This window comes from Pimephales promelas, chromosome 24 (assembly GCF_988280905.1).
Source record: "Pimephales promelas chromosome 24, fPimPro1.hap1.1, whole genome shotgun sequence".
NCBI lineage: Eukaryota > Metazoa > Chordata > Actinopteri > Cypriniformes > Leuciscidae > Pimephales > Pimephales promelas.
In genome coordinates this window covers 25,274,398-25,289,732 of record NC_142792.1, presented here as the reverse complement: position 1 = coordinate 25,289,732, position 15,335 = coordinate 25,274,398, and the positions used below count along the sequence as shown (strand labels likewise).

General features: G+C 38.8%; 2 protein-coding genes across 2 annotated transcripts; both read right to left on the bottom strand.

Moving 5' to 3' along the window:
* Nucleotides 1–338: 338 nt before the first annotated feature.
* On the bottom strand, nt 339–1,666 carry LOC148969275 (zinc finger MYM-type protein 1-like). The gene is made up of 2 exons (XM_089126777.1): nt 1,222–1,666; nt 339–1,135 (listed from the first exon to the last, which is right to left on the bottom strand). The coding sequence occupies exons 1-2, from the start codon at nt 1,664–1,666 to the stop codon at nt 339–341; spliced, it is 1,242 nt and encodes a 413-aa protein (XP_088982903.1).
* An 11,910-nt stretch (nt 1,667–13,576) lies between these two features.
* LOC148969274 (uncharacterized) lies at nt 13,577–14,719 on the bottom strand. The gene is made up of 5 exons (XM_089126971.1): nt 14,554–14,719; nt 14,433–14,480; nt 14,197–14,350; nt 14,000–14,110; nt 13,577–13,774 (listed from the first exon to the last, which is right to left on the bottom strand). Exons 1-5 carry the CDS (start codon nt 14,662–14,664, stop codon nt 13,665–13,667), a joined length of 534 nt encoding a protein of 177 aa, XP_088983097.1. The 5' UTR covers nt 14,665–14,719; the 3' UTR covers nt 13,577–13,664.
* Nucleotides 14,720–15,335: the final 616 nt, after the last annotated feature.

The window sequence follows — 15,335 nt, the reverse complement described above, 5'->3', positions numbered from 1 at the left end:
CATCTGTATTTCTGAACCTATATCTTCTTCATGTACATTCAATGTCTGCTTTTTTTGTTCTTCCGGCTCTGCACTGCTGTTGGTGCTTAAATGCTTGACTGCTGGGCTCACAATTCATGCTGTTCTGCTGTAATTCTATAGATACAATATAAATATGTTTGTATTATATTATGTTATTGCAGAAAAAACTATATTACAGAAACATTGCTTTCCTTTGCTTTCCTTGCCTTTCTTACAGCATATGTAACATTCCAAAAATTATAAATAAGAGCATTGCACAAAAAATAAATAACTATACACAAACTTGAATGCACTATGCAAAATGTATAGCAAATGTTCTACAGCCTTACTCTCCTTGCCTTTCTAGCCGCAAAGTCATCTAGGATATCATAAGACAGCTGTTGTGAGACCACATGATTTATGCTAATGACTGAAAGTCCACTGAGACGTTCTTGAGCCATTGTAGATCTCAGGTATTTTTTAATCAGTTTGAGCTTAGAGAAGCTCCTTTCAGCAGCAGCGACTGTCACAGGTAGAGTGGCAGAGATTCTCGGAGCGACCCACATATTGGGGAAAATTTCCATCAGCTTCTTCTCATGCAGGAAAGTCAGGAGCTCAATGTTTGTCATATTTTTTGATGGCAGATGTGGAAAGTTTAGCATTTCTGATACAAGTTCTCTGCCATCAATGTCTGGCTGTCCATCATGGCTTAAAGCTGTGCTCAGGGTTTGACAGTGCTCTAACAACTCTTCTTTGGACATGTTGGGAAAGTTGAGGAGAACTCCAAATTTGTCATTCACCTCCCCCAGGGTCTGAAATCTCTGGTTTGTATCCACGACTACATTAAGAAAATTTGTTTCCAATTTTTTAAGTGCTTCACCAATAGGCTCATCTGGAGCCTCGTAACCAAAGTGCCTTTTTGTGGTTCTCAACCGCTTTTGTTTGATTACAGCTTCCACGTTCATCTCCTCACACATTTCCTTTGCTGTTGCCTGTGCACTAGAAAATCCAGTATTTCTGTAGCCGTCAAGAGATTGTTTTTTCAGCATGTCAACTGCCACATCTAGCCACATGGATGGTGATTGCATCTGTTTACTCACATGCTGGATCTTGTTGAGAATATCATACCAAATGACTGTGCAAATAGAGAAGCGGTAGGATCCAATCTCCTCAGCCAAAGACTGGGCATCAACTTTCACAACAGGGTCTAGTTTCCCTCACCTCCAGAAGAGCATCTCTGACTGGCCCAGCCCTGGTACCTTACTGCCTGGATGCTGTCTATCCTGCTTTCCCACCTGGTCTCTGACCATGATTTCAGGGTGGTTTTGACGTGTTTCAGCAGGATATCCCATCTATGGGTGGAGGCTGAGAAGAGTTTAAACAATTTTGCTACATAGCCAAAGTAGCCAATGGCATCTGGAGAGCTCTTAGCAGCATCAGCTACCACCAAATTTAAGGAATGGGCACCACATGGGACAAAAAAGGCCCTTGAGTTCAGTTGAAGCAGCCTAGCCTGAACACCTTTATTCTTTCCCTTCATGTTGGCACCATTATCGTAGGATTGTCCTCTGCAGTCCTCAAAGGGGATGTTCAGCTCCTCTAGTCTTTTGAGGATGAGAGCAGACAAACTTTCCCCGGTTGACTCCTCTGCCACAAGAAAGCCCATGAAATGTTCTTTAATTTGTGGCAATTCTTCTTCCAGTGAAACAATCCTGACAATCACAGAGTGCTGTTCTTTATGACTCAGATCAGGGGTGCAATCTAAAATGATGGAGAAATACTTTGACGTCTTGATCTCTTCCAATATTTTTTCCAGTATTTTTGTGCTTATTGAGTCTATGAGTTCATTTTGGATTCTTTAGCCCAGGTAATGTGTGTGACTTCCAGCTCCACTTTCCACCCTACCAACATGCTGCTTCATTATTGGGTCAAATTTGGCCATTAGCTCCACCTCTTTAAGAAAACTGCCATTGTCTGGGTTGTTTAATGGAAAAGGTGTGAGTGCAGTATAAGTGGAAGAGAGAGGGCTACAGGGGGTACGGCACTCTAAAACATTGGAGAACCACTGAACTTAGGAAAAGGGATAATTATGTATAACTGCACAAGTGCTACTGCTAAAGAGTGCAATCTCAATAATTTATCATATGCTTAATTGAATTGGCCTAGAGACAATAATTATGACATTTTCTGTCTAAATACTACATATAAAATAAATAACTACCAAAAGTAAAGTAACTGCAGTTTGACTAAAAGTTGACAAAAAAAATGCTAAGACTTTTCGTCAACTACAACTGTAAAAAACAGGATGACTCAAGTGGGATTAAGACCAATAAGCATTTTCGTTTGAAGACTAAGACAAAATAAAAAATGGCTGCCAAAATTAACACTGGCCTACACACACGTGCGCTACAGTGCTGTTGTGTATGTATTAAATATGACCGATAATTTAAGTAAAATGTTTTAATTCAAGTAGCCTCTTTTTCTAGGGTTTGAAATGTATACAGATTTGACATTTTTCCCTCATTCTTCTGTCGGAATGGGAACGAAGTTGGCATTGAATTTCATTTGAAATGGTATTAAAAAAGTCTTAAAAAGCCTTAAATTTTAATTGGAGGACCCTGGGGGTACCCTGTTATAACCTTAAGTGCAGTTGAATATGGTCTATATGGTATTTTTTTTTTTCTGTCAAATTACTCATGACAGATTTTAATGCTCTTGTCTTACAGCTTATGTGCTGAGATGTGCAATTCTACCGGACTGGGAACCAATTGAGGAGGCCAAGCTCAAGAAAGCCTTTGTTAACAAGTGTAGGGCCAGAGCAGGCTCCAAGGAGTAGGCCACTGACGTTCTATGTGGACCTGTAAAAGTTCTGTAAAAGTGTTTTTTGATTTTTCTAATGTTAGTTTGCACTTCCAGGCCACCGTACTTTTAAAGGGATACTCCACTTTTTTTGGAAATATGCTCATTTTCCAACTCCCCTAGAGTTAAACTGTTGAGTTTTACCTTTTTTGAATCCATTCAGCCGATCTCCGGTTCTGGCGGTACCACTTTTAGCATAGCTTAGCATACATCATTGAAGTCCACAAGACCAGTAGCATTTCTCTCAAAAAAATTATCAAAGTGTTTTGATATTTTTCCTATTTAAAACTTGACTCTTCTATAGTTACATCGTGCACTAAGACAGACGGAAAATGTAAAGTTGCGATTTTCTAGGCTGATATGACTAAGAACTATACTCTCATTCCTGCGTAATAATCAGGAAACTTCACTGTCGTACCATGAGTGCACCAGCCAAGTCCCCGTCCCCCCAGCTATCACCTATGACCCCTGGTCCAAGGATGGCACAGAAAAGGAAAGAACAAGATGATCCAGATGCAGGTTGCTCGTTTGGAGGTTCAGTTGGAGGAACGGCCGGTGGAGCTGCAACAGAGACAGAGTCAAGGAAACGACAAGAGCGACCGGTTTAGGAACACTGTGGCTGATATACTGCGAAGGGTGCCGGAGGAGCACAGGGCATATGCAATGTTTGACGTGTCCAAGGTCCTGTTTGAGTGGCAGAAGAAAAAAATAAACAATTGTGCCTACTTCTACAACGTTGCACCTTTAAATTCTCTGCACTATATCTGTATATAGTTTGCATATTTTAGTAATTTGTGTAAGTACATTTGAGTAGTTTGCACTTTTGCATATTTTGCTTCTTTACACCTATTTATGTTGTTAATATGTTTAATACAATTACAAACCCCCGCAACTCTGCTCCTTTTACACCTACAGTGGAACTCTGTGACTCTTTCCTAAAATTCTTTGATGAGAAGATTTCTGCTCTTCGATCTTCTGTAACCACCTCTTCTGACCTTGATCCCTCTGTTCCTCCTATGTGCCTTGCAGTTCTAGATCAGTTTGAACCCATACCAATCTCATCCCTATTTGAGGTGGTCAATCATCTGCGGCCCACAAATTGTCCCTCTGACAGCATTCCCTCTCGTCTTATTAAAGAAGTTTTTGATACCATTGGACCATGTATTTTATCATTGATGAATACCTGTCTGGTCTCTGGTTATGTTCCGTCTGCCTTCAAACACGCCGTTGTCCAGCCCTTACTAAAAAAGGAAAATCTTGACCCCACTGTTCTCTCTAACTTCAGGCCCATCTCTAAACTGTCCTTCTTATCTAAAGTCCTGGAGAAAGTAGTTTATAACCAGCTGCAAACATTTTTAATTAATAATAATGTTTATGAAAAGTTCCAGTCCGGCTTCAAACCCCGTCACAGCTCTGAAACTGCACTTTTAAGAGTTTTTAATGACTTGCTTTTAACTGTTGATTCAGGAGTCTCTGCTGTCCTAGTGCTCTTAGACCTCACTGCGGCATTTGACACTGTTGACCACTCAATCCTATTGTCACAGTTGGATAAATTGTGTGGGAATCAAAGGTACTGCACTTAAGTGGTTTCAGTCCTACCTTACAGATAGGAGCTTCTCTGTCCACCTTGGCGATTATTCCTCTGAGATAGCCCCATTTACCTGTGGTGTTCCTCAAGGTTCTGTCTTGGGCCCCATCCTATTTTCGTTGTATATGCTGCCCCTGGCCTCCATTTTTGAGAAGTACGAGATCTCCTTCCACTGTTTTGCAGACGACGTTCAAATTTACCTGCCCCTGAATGTAAAAAGAAAGAGCTCATTACAGCCACTGCTTGACTGTATGAAGGATATCAAAACGTGGATGAACCTAAAATTTCCTCAACCTAAACGGAGACAAGACAGAGGTCATAGTGTTCGGACATCCTGAACTGTTTGATGTAGATTCTCTCGGCCCTCTATCTACAAATAACCGCTCAACTGTGAGGAGTCTTGGTGTTATATTTGATAGTGAATTTAAACTTGATAAACAGATATCCACCACTGTTAGATCCTGCTTCTTCCAGTTGAGAACTATAGCCAAGGTAAAGGCTTATCTCCCGCCTAAAGATTTAGAGAGGGTGATTAATGCCTTTATAACGTCTCACCTTGACTACTGCAACTTCTTATATGTGGGCTTAGACAAGACCTCTATTCAGCGCCTACAGTTGGTACAAAATGCTGCTGCCCGCCTCCTAACAGGAAAAAAGAGGAGAGACCACATTACACCTGTGTTGCGCTCCCTCCACTGGCTTCCTGTTCATTACAGGATTGATTTTAAAATCTTACTTTTAACTTTTAAATGCCTAAATGGATTGGCTCCATTGTATTTAACAGAGCTTCTCCATGTTCACACTCCAACTAGAGTGCTGAGATCCACCAATCTCCTCCTTCTGGATGTGCCCAGAAGTAGACTTAAAACCAGAGGCGATAGAGCCTTCAGTGTAGCTGCCCCAAACTTGTGGAACAACCTGCCACTCCAGATCAGAACTGCCCCAACTCTTGAACGTTTTAAATCACTGTTAAAAACACATTTCTTTTCTCTGGCATTTCCTCCCAGTTAAGTTTGTCATCTTTCCTGGTAAATTTTTTAATTTAATTTCATATACATTCCCCCTCCTTCTGACTGGTTCACGGGCCGCACGTACCATCTCCTCCAACGTCTTCTCTTATTTCTGCCTTTTAGTTTTAGTAATTTCACTAAAATTAACTGTTTCCACCTCAATAAGCTCCAACTACAATATGATCCGCTCTCTTTCAGTCACCTTTGCATTGCTAGCCTCGAGTAATCTAAACACAGTGGAACATTAAAACCCTCCGCCGCCAACTAGCGTTTCGGGGCTACTGCAGAGCAACCCCGACCTGACCGCAGAAGTATAAATGTTCACGATGGCGTCGCCTATGCCGTACACTCGACGCAGAAGTATAAATTGGTCTTTAATCTCACAATTTCTCTCATTCCCTTCCCCTTTTTCTCCCTCCCTCTGTATCTCTCTATCTCTCTCAAGCCCCTTTCACACAGAGATTCCAGAAAATACACGGATAATGTGACCCAGCATTTGTCCCGGAATTGTCTGATTTCGGTTCTTTCACACTGCCAGTGATTTGCCGGGATCTGTGTGTGTGTTCACACACAACCCGTAAAAATCCCGGGAAGACACATGACGTCAGGATGAGACGTATAACGGACGCGTCGAAAACATGTAAACACGCATACCGTACACGCACTGGTGAACGATCAGCTTCAGTAGACTACGGATAGTGAGGAGCTCCTGGTCTCTGCTTCGCTCCAGTTTGCAGTAGGGGTGTCCATGGTTAACCGGTTAACCGATTAGCAGTAACCGTTAAAAATTGCATAACCGAGTGAAACCTTTTTGCTCGGTTAAGTGGCGTCAATACATATTTGCACAAAACTTTTGCGTTTTTTTTCTTTCTGATTGTCGATAAAAAAATATTGTGAAATGACAGCGTTTCTATTAACGGTGTTATGCGACTAAAACATTTTTTTTCCTTTCGCAATAAGCCATTCCAAAAATGATGGCAACGGACGTTGGTATTAGAGTTGAGCCGGATACTCGGCTGAAACGAGTATCCGGTACGGATAAAGCACTTTTGTCGAGTACAAATATTATACGAGTAATACGAGTCAATATCTGTGCTCGGATAAAAAAAAGAAAAAAAAAAGAAAAAAAAAAGTAATGTTGAAATTAGGGCTGAGCGATATATCAATATAAAGAATATATATTTTAAATGTGATATGTAATTAGAGTTTGCGCTGCACGCCTTGCTCCAAGCAAGCTGCTTAGTGCTGACCCAGAGCTCTCTGCACTGCTCCCCGCGCCCCAGTCACTCCTTTTCCACTTTGCGTGCTTGATTAAAGCATGTTATGTTATAACATGAAATAAAGTCTTTCACCTCAGCAAAACGGACTTTGTCCTGTCAGCCGTTATACTGTAACGTTAGTCGTAGCGCACACTCAATTGCACGCGCAAATGCGGCGGCGCGCGCTGGATCGCCTCACTGTATATAAAGTGCAAAAGAAACAACGAGCATGCAACACTGTTGCGTTGTAAATAACACGAAATAAAAACAAAGCAGGTATGATTTTAATTCTATTCACCAGGAGCAGTTTCAATGTTTCATTAACAGTATTGTCTACTCACCAAGGTAACTGTCATGTCTATATTAACCCCTTAATGCCCCTATTTTTCTTTGTGTTATTTTTTATATTTTTTAAATGAATGTAATGGCTCATACCAACGTTGTATTGACAAAATAAATAAACCAATTAATAAATCACAATTACAATTCCAAGGGAATAATCTGGAATTAAGATTTTTGTCATAATCATGCAGCCCTAAGGTGAAGAAACCTGTTAATTATTTATTCATTTGATTTTGCAAATGTTCATGTTTCAATAAAACTACTTGTGACATGTCATTTTTGGCTTTGACTGAACATTTGCTCTCACTTTGCAGAAAAAATATCGGGATATATTTTGTATATTGAAATTCAGCCTAAATATATTGGGATATGACTATTGGTCCATATCACCCAGCCCTAGTTGAGATGAAAACTGTTGTTCGTTACATTTTACTTCATATTTGCAACCACATGTGTTGTATTCATTGTTGCAAAACTTGTTCGGTAGTTCGTTGTTATCGTGATCAAAACCATTGATCTGAAGCTCAATGCTGATGCTGTCATGTAAATAGTTTTCTTATCAGCAATAAATATAACAATTTCTGATCAACCCATATCAATTGCATGCTTAAAATAACATACCGGTTAAAGCCCCGCCCATTTCAAGACTACCCGACCCACTTCCGGGTTTAGGCCCCGCCCAGTCCGAGTACAGATACAGATACAGATAATTCATATGGTTATACAGATACAGATAATGCTGTACTCGCTCATCCCTAGTTGGTATATCACAGCCACCGCACTAGACATTATTATTATTTATGGAAGGAGACGTGGTGTGTCATCCAAGCATTAATGGCAGGGAAAGTCGCAGAGTTTCTCTGTGTTTCTCCCCCATTTCTGCTCCGCGGTCTTGATTGTGGCATTTCTTTGAGGTTTTGTCTAGTAGGCTATCCTTGTATCTTTTATGAATTTTAAAAAAGAACTCTGCCTCGTATATGTCCAAACGGTCAGTGTACTGTTGTGTTCGTTCGTTTCCCCTTATTTAATCCGTAGGCCTAATTGCAAAACGAAAAATGAACGGTTGTTGTATTTTGTAAAACGCAGAGTTTAACACCAAAATGTTCATTTGAATTGTAGGACTAGGTCAAATGATGCGCAAAAATATATAGGCTATATATTGACGAACTTTAAGATATTTGTTTGATTTTTTTGCCCCTTTAAACATTTAAAATATTTGACAAATGAATATGGAAAAAAAAAGATTTTACTGGTTTTCTGAGGCCAAATTAGAACCTGGAAATTATATTTCCCCCGCAGTGCTGAATGAGAAGAGCCGTAGCCACAGCCTACAGAAAGGGGATTTATAGATGATTTATAAGATATAAATGTGTCTGATAATAAAATAATATAAAATAACGAGGCATTAATTGTTTATTAATAAACTATTGTTTTCTAAATCAGTTTCTCCTAAAAACAAATCTCCATCCCCGGATGCACCTTTAGAGAGAAATACATAGCTAAGCTACATAATTACATAGTCAGGAGATATTGCCTTTTGATTCGAATTTGTTCGTTTTAAGTTGGACATTTAAAGCTTTAAATGTCCAATTTAAAACGAACAAATTCGAATGCTGTGGCTGTTTCAGTTCTCGCGCTTCAGTTCACGGAGATCATGAAGCGCGCCTGTTTGTTAAAGCACAACGTTTTCTTGTTATTGTGAGTTTACGCAAATAAATGTATTTGCAAATAATGTATTATTATTTTCTGTATGACCAGAAATGAAAGAGTATTTTAAGTTGTTTCCACTGAAAGAACTGCAAGTGTTCACATGCGTCTCGCAGCCTCCACACTAAGCACACACGATAGGCGTCAAAATATTGTGTTTATTTGTGCTTTGCTCCTTTTTTGGATAAAAGCGTCTTCTACATGTGCAGCCTATAAAATGTTACAATATTGATAATTGTTATTATTATTTGCGGACACAGGGTTTTTGCGAAATGGACGTGTTGCCAATGTGCGTATTTTCAATTGGCAATTTCAGTTTGAAGGGTGATGGAAACGCGCCTACTTTAACTGCTCTGAACTTACCACTGCGTTTTATTTCTATACATTAATTTCGTTTTAAATGGGGTCCAACTAGTTATTAAAGGTGTTAAAAATTAACTCTGTATCTCGAGGTTGCGGCGCGCACACTTTAGGTTAACCGAGTATTAACCGAAAGGGCCTCGGTTAACGGTTAATGAAAAACTTGAAAACGTGCAGCCCTAGTTTGCAGGTATTTGTTCGTCCTTTCTTTGTTGATGACGAACACAAACTTTCTTCAAAGAGCAACAGAGTCGCGCGATGGCACGAGCGTCATCACTAAAGACACACCCTTTACGGCATTGGTCCTGGCTTTTGTTCACACAGCGCGCGTTCCGGGACTGATTACGGCAATGTTACTAGGTCCCCAACCCGGGATCAATCCCAGAAGCAATCCCAGGTCGTGTTTGCGTTCACACAGAAGGCGTACAAATGCAACTATACACTTTACAACCATATTCCTAACAAAGAAGGTTTCAGTCAAATATCTAACACAGTATATAGAAGGACTCTAATAACAGTGATAATCAGTATTTAATAATCATCTTCCCTGGTGAAGAATGACAGGCTGTGGATCCAATTAAATCTGAAACACACAAAACAGCCTAACCACACACTCACAAACCTTGCATTCCTCCGTATAGCGTATGTAACAAAACTTTTTTAATGTTTATGAAAAAAGTCTCTTCTGCTGGATTTATTTGATCCATACAGTAAAAATATATTGTGAAATATCCTTATGATTTTAAAGAAACATTTAGTAACACACAAAAACCTGCAAGGTGCTCATTGCATGCAGGGCAGCGGCCACCTGTCCTGCAGTTCTGTAGGACCTCGCCACCATTGATGACGAGAACCGACAGGCTTTGGACGGGTGCTTAGGAGTACCCCACGAGGAGGCATCGCAACAGAGCGCTCCACCGGGGGATTCCCAGTGTACTAGTGATGGGAAGTCCGGTTCTTATCCGCGAACCGGTTCTTTCGGACAGTTCGTTTTAATGAACCGGTTCAAAAAACCGGTTCACCAGTTCTTTTACGTCATCACGTAATGACGTCAATTCTATCATCCTGGCGGATAAAACTACTTCAAATTACAGGCATTTTTAATCATAACTTCAGTTAAATAATAGTACACATCGTCATAATCATCTTGGATAAGTTTCTTACATTTACATTTTGAAAACGAACCTGCTGCAGCCTAGCCGATGTGCTAACGCGGATGTTTTACATGTTTTAAATATATAAAATGCATAAATGGTCTTCATCATTTTATTTGTTATTAAATAAACTTACATTTCGCCGATTCGCCCTCTCATTTAAGTCCTGGGTTCACCCGTACTACTGCGTGCTCGTATATCAGCACGGGATCAGCCGGCCGAAAGAAAGTTCTGTTCAGAGACGGTGCTATCACGCATGCGCAGTATCTCCAGCTCATCGGTTCTCCGTATCGAACGTGTCCGAAAGAAACAGTTCTCAGTTCTGTTCTAGTGATTCAAGAACTGCAACAACCAGTTCTCGACTCGAGAACCATAGCATATAGGCCTGTGTGCTGACTGCTGAGCTGAAACCTGAATATACAGTCAAAACTAAAAAATCGATGCATGTCTGTCTCCAATAGCCTTCTGTAGCCTATATAGGTAACAGTATATATACATCATGTTTATAATGTGTTAACATAACGAATTAAACATGTTTAATTTGTTATGTTAACACATTATAAACATTTACTAAGCAGTGCACCATTAAAACCTTGGCAAGAGTTTACATCAAAGATTTATATTGTTACTAGAAATTAAATGAGCTGTTCCTGAAAATATTATATTAGTATAATAATAAATGTTTAGTTTGACAGTTTTAGAATCCAATCATTGTTTCCAATCGTTAAAATAATACAGTGATAATACAGTAATTATGTGATAAACATTCCAAAATGTTTTATTTTGTTACACTTATTGATGTTCAACTAAAGACTTGGAAACGTACATTTCGTCCCTCAGAAAAAAATGCACGCATGCTCAACTCATCAACTCATCAGTTCTCAGTATGTCGAACGTGTCCGAAAGAAACAGTTCTCGGTTCTGTACTAGTTATCCGAGAACCGAGAATTTACAGTTTCACCTAAAGGTAAAGGAAAGCTCCAGACTTTGTCAGTCCAGTGCAGTTTAGCTAAGAACAGAAGTACGAACTACAATCCTTAAAGCTGCTGCACGTCAGTTCCTGACGGCACACGTTCAGTGATTATCCCAGCTGTCATTAAAAAGAGGGCTAGACTGATAATGTATAGCAAGAAACAACACTGTTTTTTTTGTGTGTGACGGTGCTTTTTACGAAAATTGCTAGACACCTAGAGCGCAAGCATAGCAATGAAGTAGCGCGCACGTCTTCAAACAACAAGCGCTGTCTTGCTCTCTCTCTCCCTCGGAAGAACGCAGTTTCACGTGGACAATTTGGACATTTTTAGAGATTAGAGAGCTTACACTCAATGAACAACATCTCAACACTAAATTATATTTATTTTATTTATATTTATTTAATATATTTTTATATATTATATTTTATTTATTTATTATCTAAAGATAAAGGTTTCTAAAGATACAAAGCTTGATGCAAAAGGGTGAAGTGTCCCTTTAAAGAAAGTCATGTGGCAACATGTGAAAGTTTGCAAATTTAAACCTTCTGACATGAAATCCAAACCTGGAAAAACCTGTGTGCAGGCTCTTTGTAGCTTTGCACAGGAGAAACTAATGGTGTTTGGAAGCTGTTAAATGCTATGAACCAAGACCAAGTGGCACTTGAAGCTAGAAATGACTGGGAAAGTGTCTTTACAACAAATATGGATTAAGAGTTAAAATGGATGGTGGGGTAGTTGAAGAGCAAAAGTGACACTAATGTACAAAATGGAGCAAGATAAAGAGCAGACTACGCCACCCCGTTTCCATGAACGGGGACATTTCATAAGGCACACAGGTTCGCTGCCAGGGAAGACAGGACACGTGGATATGATTACAAAACACTTTTATTTTCATGTATAAAAAGCTGTTGAGTTTAAACAACTTCAGTGTGCACACCAGGCCAAAAAAAACTTTCAGGCTGAGCCTTACCAGTAAGGTATCCTAAGACCACACCACTCAGCTAATTATACCCTAAGCAAGCACACTCACATATGCTAAGTAAGAGAAATGCAGATGCCAACGGCAAAAAAACTATATATTTAACAATTATTTTGTTGATAAATGTGTGTTTGTTGGCTATAGTAGAACATGCTCAAACCATAAAGAAGGTCAACAATTGGCAAGTTACTGGCCACAGAAGTTAGACTGTTGTAGCCCAAGAGGTTTACACCAAATTGCCAGTAGAACCTTGACACAAACATTGAAGCAGCCAACTGCTATAAGCAAACAAAAGGAACAAACAAAAACAACAAAATAAGTCAAATAATACAAAATGAAAACAACAATTGGACTTCAAACAAATTAAATCCAAAAATAATTAGTAAATAAAAACCGAAACTGGACAAATATGGTAGGACTTTCACCAAATACTCAAATCAAAACAAGATATATTTGGAAAAGCACCGACCAAAGAAAGCTACCAAAATAATAAACAAACAAACCCAGTGAGTTCACGTAGTGGAACTGCACAGCGCCTCTGTGTTGTATCTGCTTTTCTTTATTAATGTAGTCTCTTAATAATTTTTCCCATTGTGTAACAGAGATTTCGGTTCTTATTTTTCCAGTTTAAAGCTGCAGAAGGGAGTTTTGTGAAAGCGTTGACTAAGCCTGAAAATTTGCATGTATGTATCGCTGCAGCCCGGAGACCTGCAGGTGGGAGGAGCTTACGCCGCAAGTGGGAGGAGCTTATGCCGCAAGTAGGATGGATTTCACAAATGTACAAGTAGGAGGAGTTTACTCCGCAAGTGGGAGGAGCTTATGCGGAAATCCCCAAGCATGGCTCGGCTGTCATTGCCGAGGACGGCGGTGAATGAGTATTGCAGGAAGTAGCGACAGTAATGAAAATAAACTTTTAAATATTACATTCCTCATCATGGTCTGATTTCTTGCAGCTTTGTTATTATTAATGTGTGTGTCCAATACCTCTCACTGTCAATGAAGTCACGTCTGTAAACCTTTTACCATATATACTTAGACAAGTGATGGTGTTTTAAATTCATCAGGCTGCAGGCCTTATTTAAGCATATTTCTAAATATTAGCTACATATTGTACAATTCTACAGTATCAAGTAAATGAACATTAAAATCTGATGCAATTGGGACTCAGTGAAGTGAATGTGTAAATACATGAAAAACATTTGTCTAAAGGGGAAAAAAATCCCATCCATCTTTACTGCATATATATATATATTTTAATAATAGCAGACTAATGTTTTTCTGAACGTGTTATAGATAATATTACATTTAAATCTCGGGGTGGACAAATTGTGTTTTTCAATTAATAAAATCATGTACAAGTCATTCAGAATTGATTGCAAAATTGTTTATTGTATTTTATTATTTGTAGTCTTTTTTGTTATTAGTAAGGACACTATATCTCATTAGAACTGATCTGCATGCAGTGAAAACTGCAAAATCCAGGGTGGAAGGTTTCTGAATAAATGCCCTGGAGCTCGCCTCGCTTTCCCTTCCCAGCATAACCTGGTGGATACACAAGAAGCACAATAAGAACTAGGGTTTATAGCTGACATTGAACATTTACAAACATTAAGAATAATTTCTCAGCACTGTAGGTCCATGCTAATGCCATGCAAGTGAATGGTGTCCAGAACTTTTAAACTCCAAGGGATGACAAGTAAATTTGATTTTTAGTTTTCCTTTAGACTAACAACTAGTTTATTCATCACCAATTTACACAAAACATACCAGGTGTGCAGCATTTGTAGTCAAACCCACACTCCAAACAAGTGGAGATTGAGTACATCCTCCAGAAGAGCTGTTTGTAGTGAGACGACTTTTTTTTCCAGCATGTAACACCTGATGGGGAAAATAAATGAGCATAACATTTAACATTATCAATGATGTTCTTGTTATGCATTTTATTTTTTAATGTCAATATTTACTTTCTAGCCATAAGAAGTGTGCCTGATTCCTGAAATTGCCATCCCCAACTATGTCCCTGAACCTTGAGCAAGCCAATGACAGGGGCATGTAGGCAGCATCTCCTTCTTGAAGAACAACTTCAAGAAGTATGTTCTTCAGCAACACTCCTGATAACTGAAAATATAGCAACAGTTAGCACAGGCAGTTAAAAAAAATGTTAAAAAGCACATTATAATGTATAACATTATTCAACTACCTTGAAGATGAAGCATGATGGAGGGTCATCGTCTTTTAACAGCTCATCCTTAAAGAAAAATAAGTGGATTAAAATTGTATGATACACATTTTAAATCATCATTAAAATTGATTTTGCATACCTTGCTAAAAACAGAGGGCACAACTGGGGTTTGGTCTGCTAAAATGAAGTCATTTAAAATGAGCGGACCAATATTATAGTTACATAATTTGAAAGATTGATTGGAGATCATACAATCTCCTATTCATAGTGAATATAACAATAATATTTTCGTCAACTTACATCCATGTACCACCTCCCACAGTGGCGGCTGGTGAAAATTATTGTAGGGGGGGCTGAATAAGAGGGGGGTCTGTGGGTTCCCCCCCCAGAAAATTTTGAATTTAGTAGATGTGATTTCCTGCATTCTGGTGCATTTTAGGCCTTAGGCCATGCCCTTACCTATACCAATAAAATAACTTAAACCAGTCAATACCAATGGTCAAATAATACAATAATAATAATAACAGTTTGACAGTTAATGATAATGAACAAGTTGCATGTTTATTATGCTCTGTGTGCTGACAGAAAAAGTGCAAACGCATAATATTGATAAATTATAATATAGGTCATACAAAAAAAAAAAAAATAGGTAATACAACAATTTAGTTTAATCAATCCCCAGCTGTAGACTACATATTTTTGACAAATTGACAATTGGATAATGGATAACAATGTGTTGATACTAGAGAAAGAGAGAGAGAAAAGGCTCTGAAAGAGAGGGTGGGACAACATTCTTGATTGTAACACCCAAGTATGAGAAGAAAGTTGATTTTAACTAGTATGAAACACAGTAATCTAGCTCAGAACTTAAAAACATCAAAAACAAAGCAAACACACAGGTATTAATATTCCTATAACTAT

Coding starts and splice junctions, on each gene's coding strand:
- LOC148969275 (XM_089126777.1), bottom strand. CDS start 1,666: ATGGGCTTTCTTGTGGCAGAGGAGTCAACCGGGGAAAGTTTGTCTGCT. Junction 1,136..1,221: donor TCAGAGATGCTCTTCTGGAG/GTGAGGGAAACT, acceptor CTATTTGCACAG/TCATTTGGTATGATATTCTC.
- LOC148969274 (XM_089126971.1), bottom strand. CDS start 14,664: ATGATCTCCAATCAATCTTTCAAATTATGTAACTATAATATTGGTCCG. Junction 14,481..14,553: donor TGCCCTCTGTTTTTAGCAAG/GTATGCAAAATC, acceptor TTTTTCTTTAAG/GATGAGCTGTTAAAAGACGA. Junction 14,351..14,432: donor CATCATGCTTCATCTTCAAG/GTAGTTGAATAA, acceptor CTATATTTTCAG/TTATCAGGAGTGTTGCTGAA.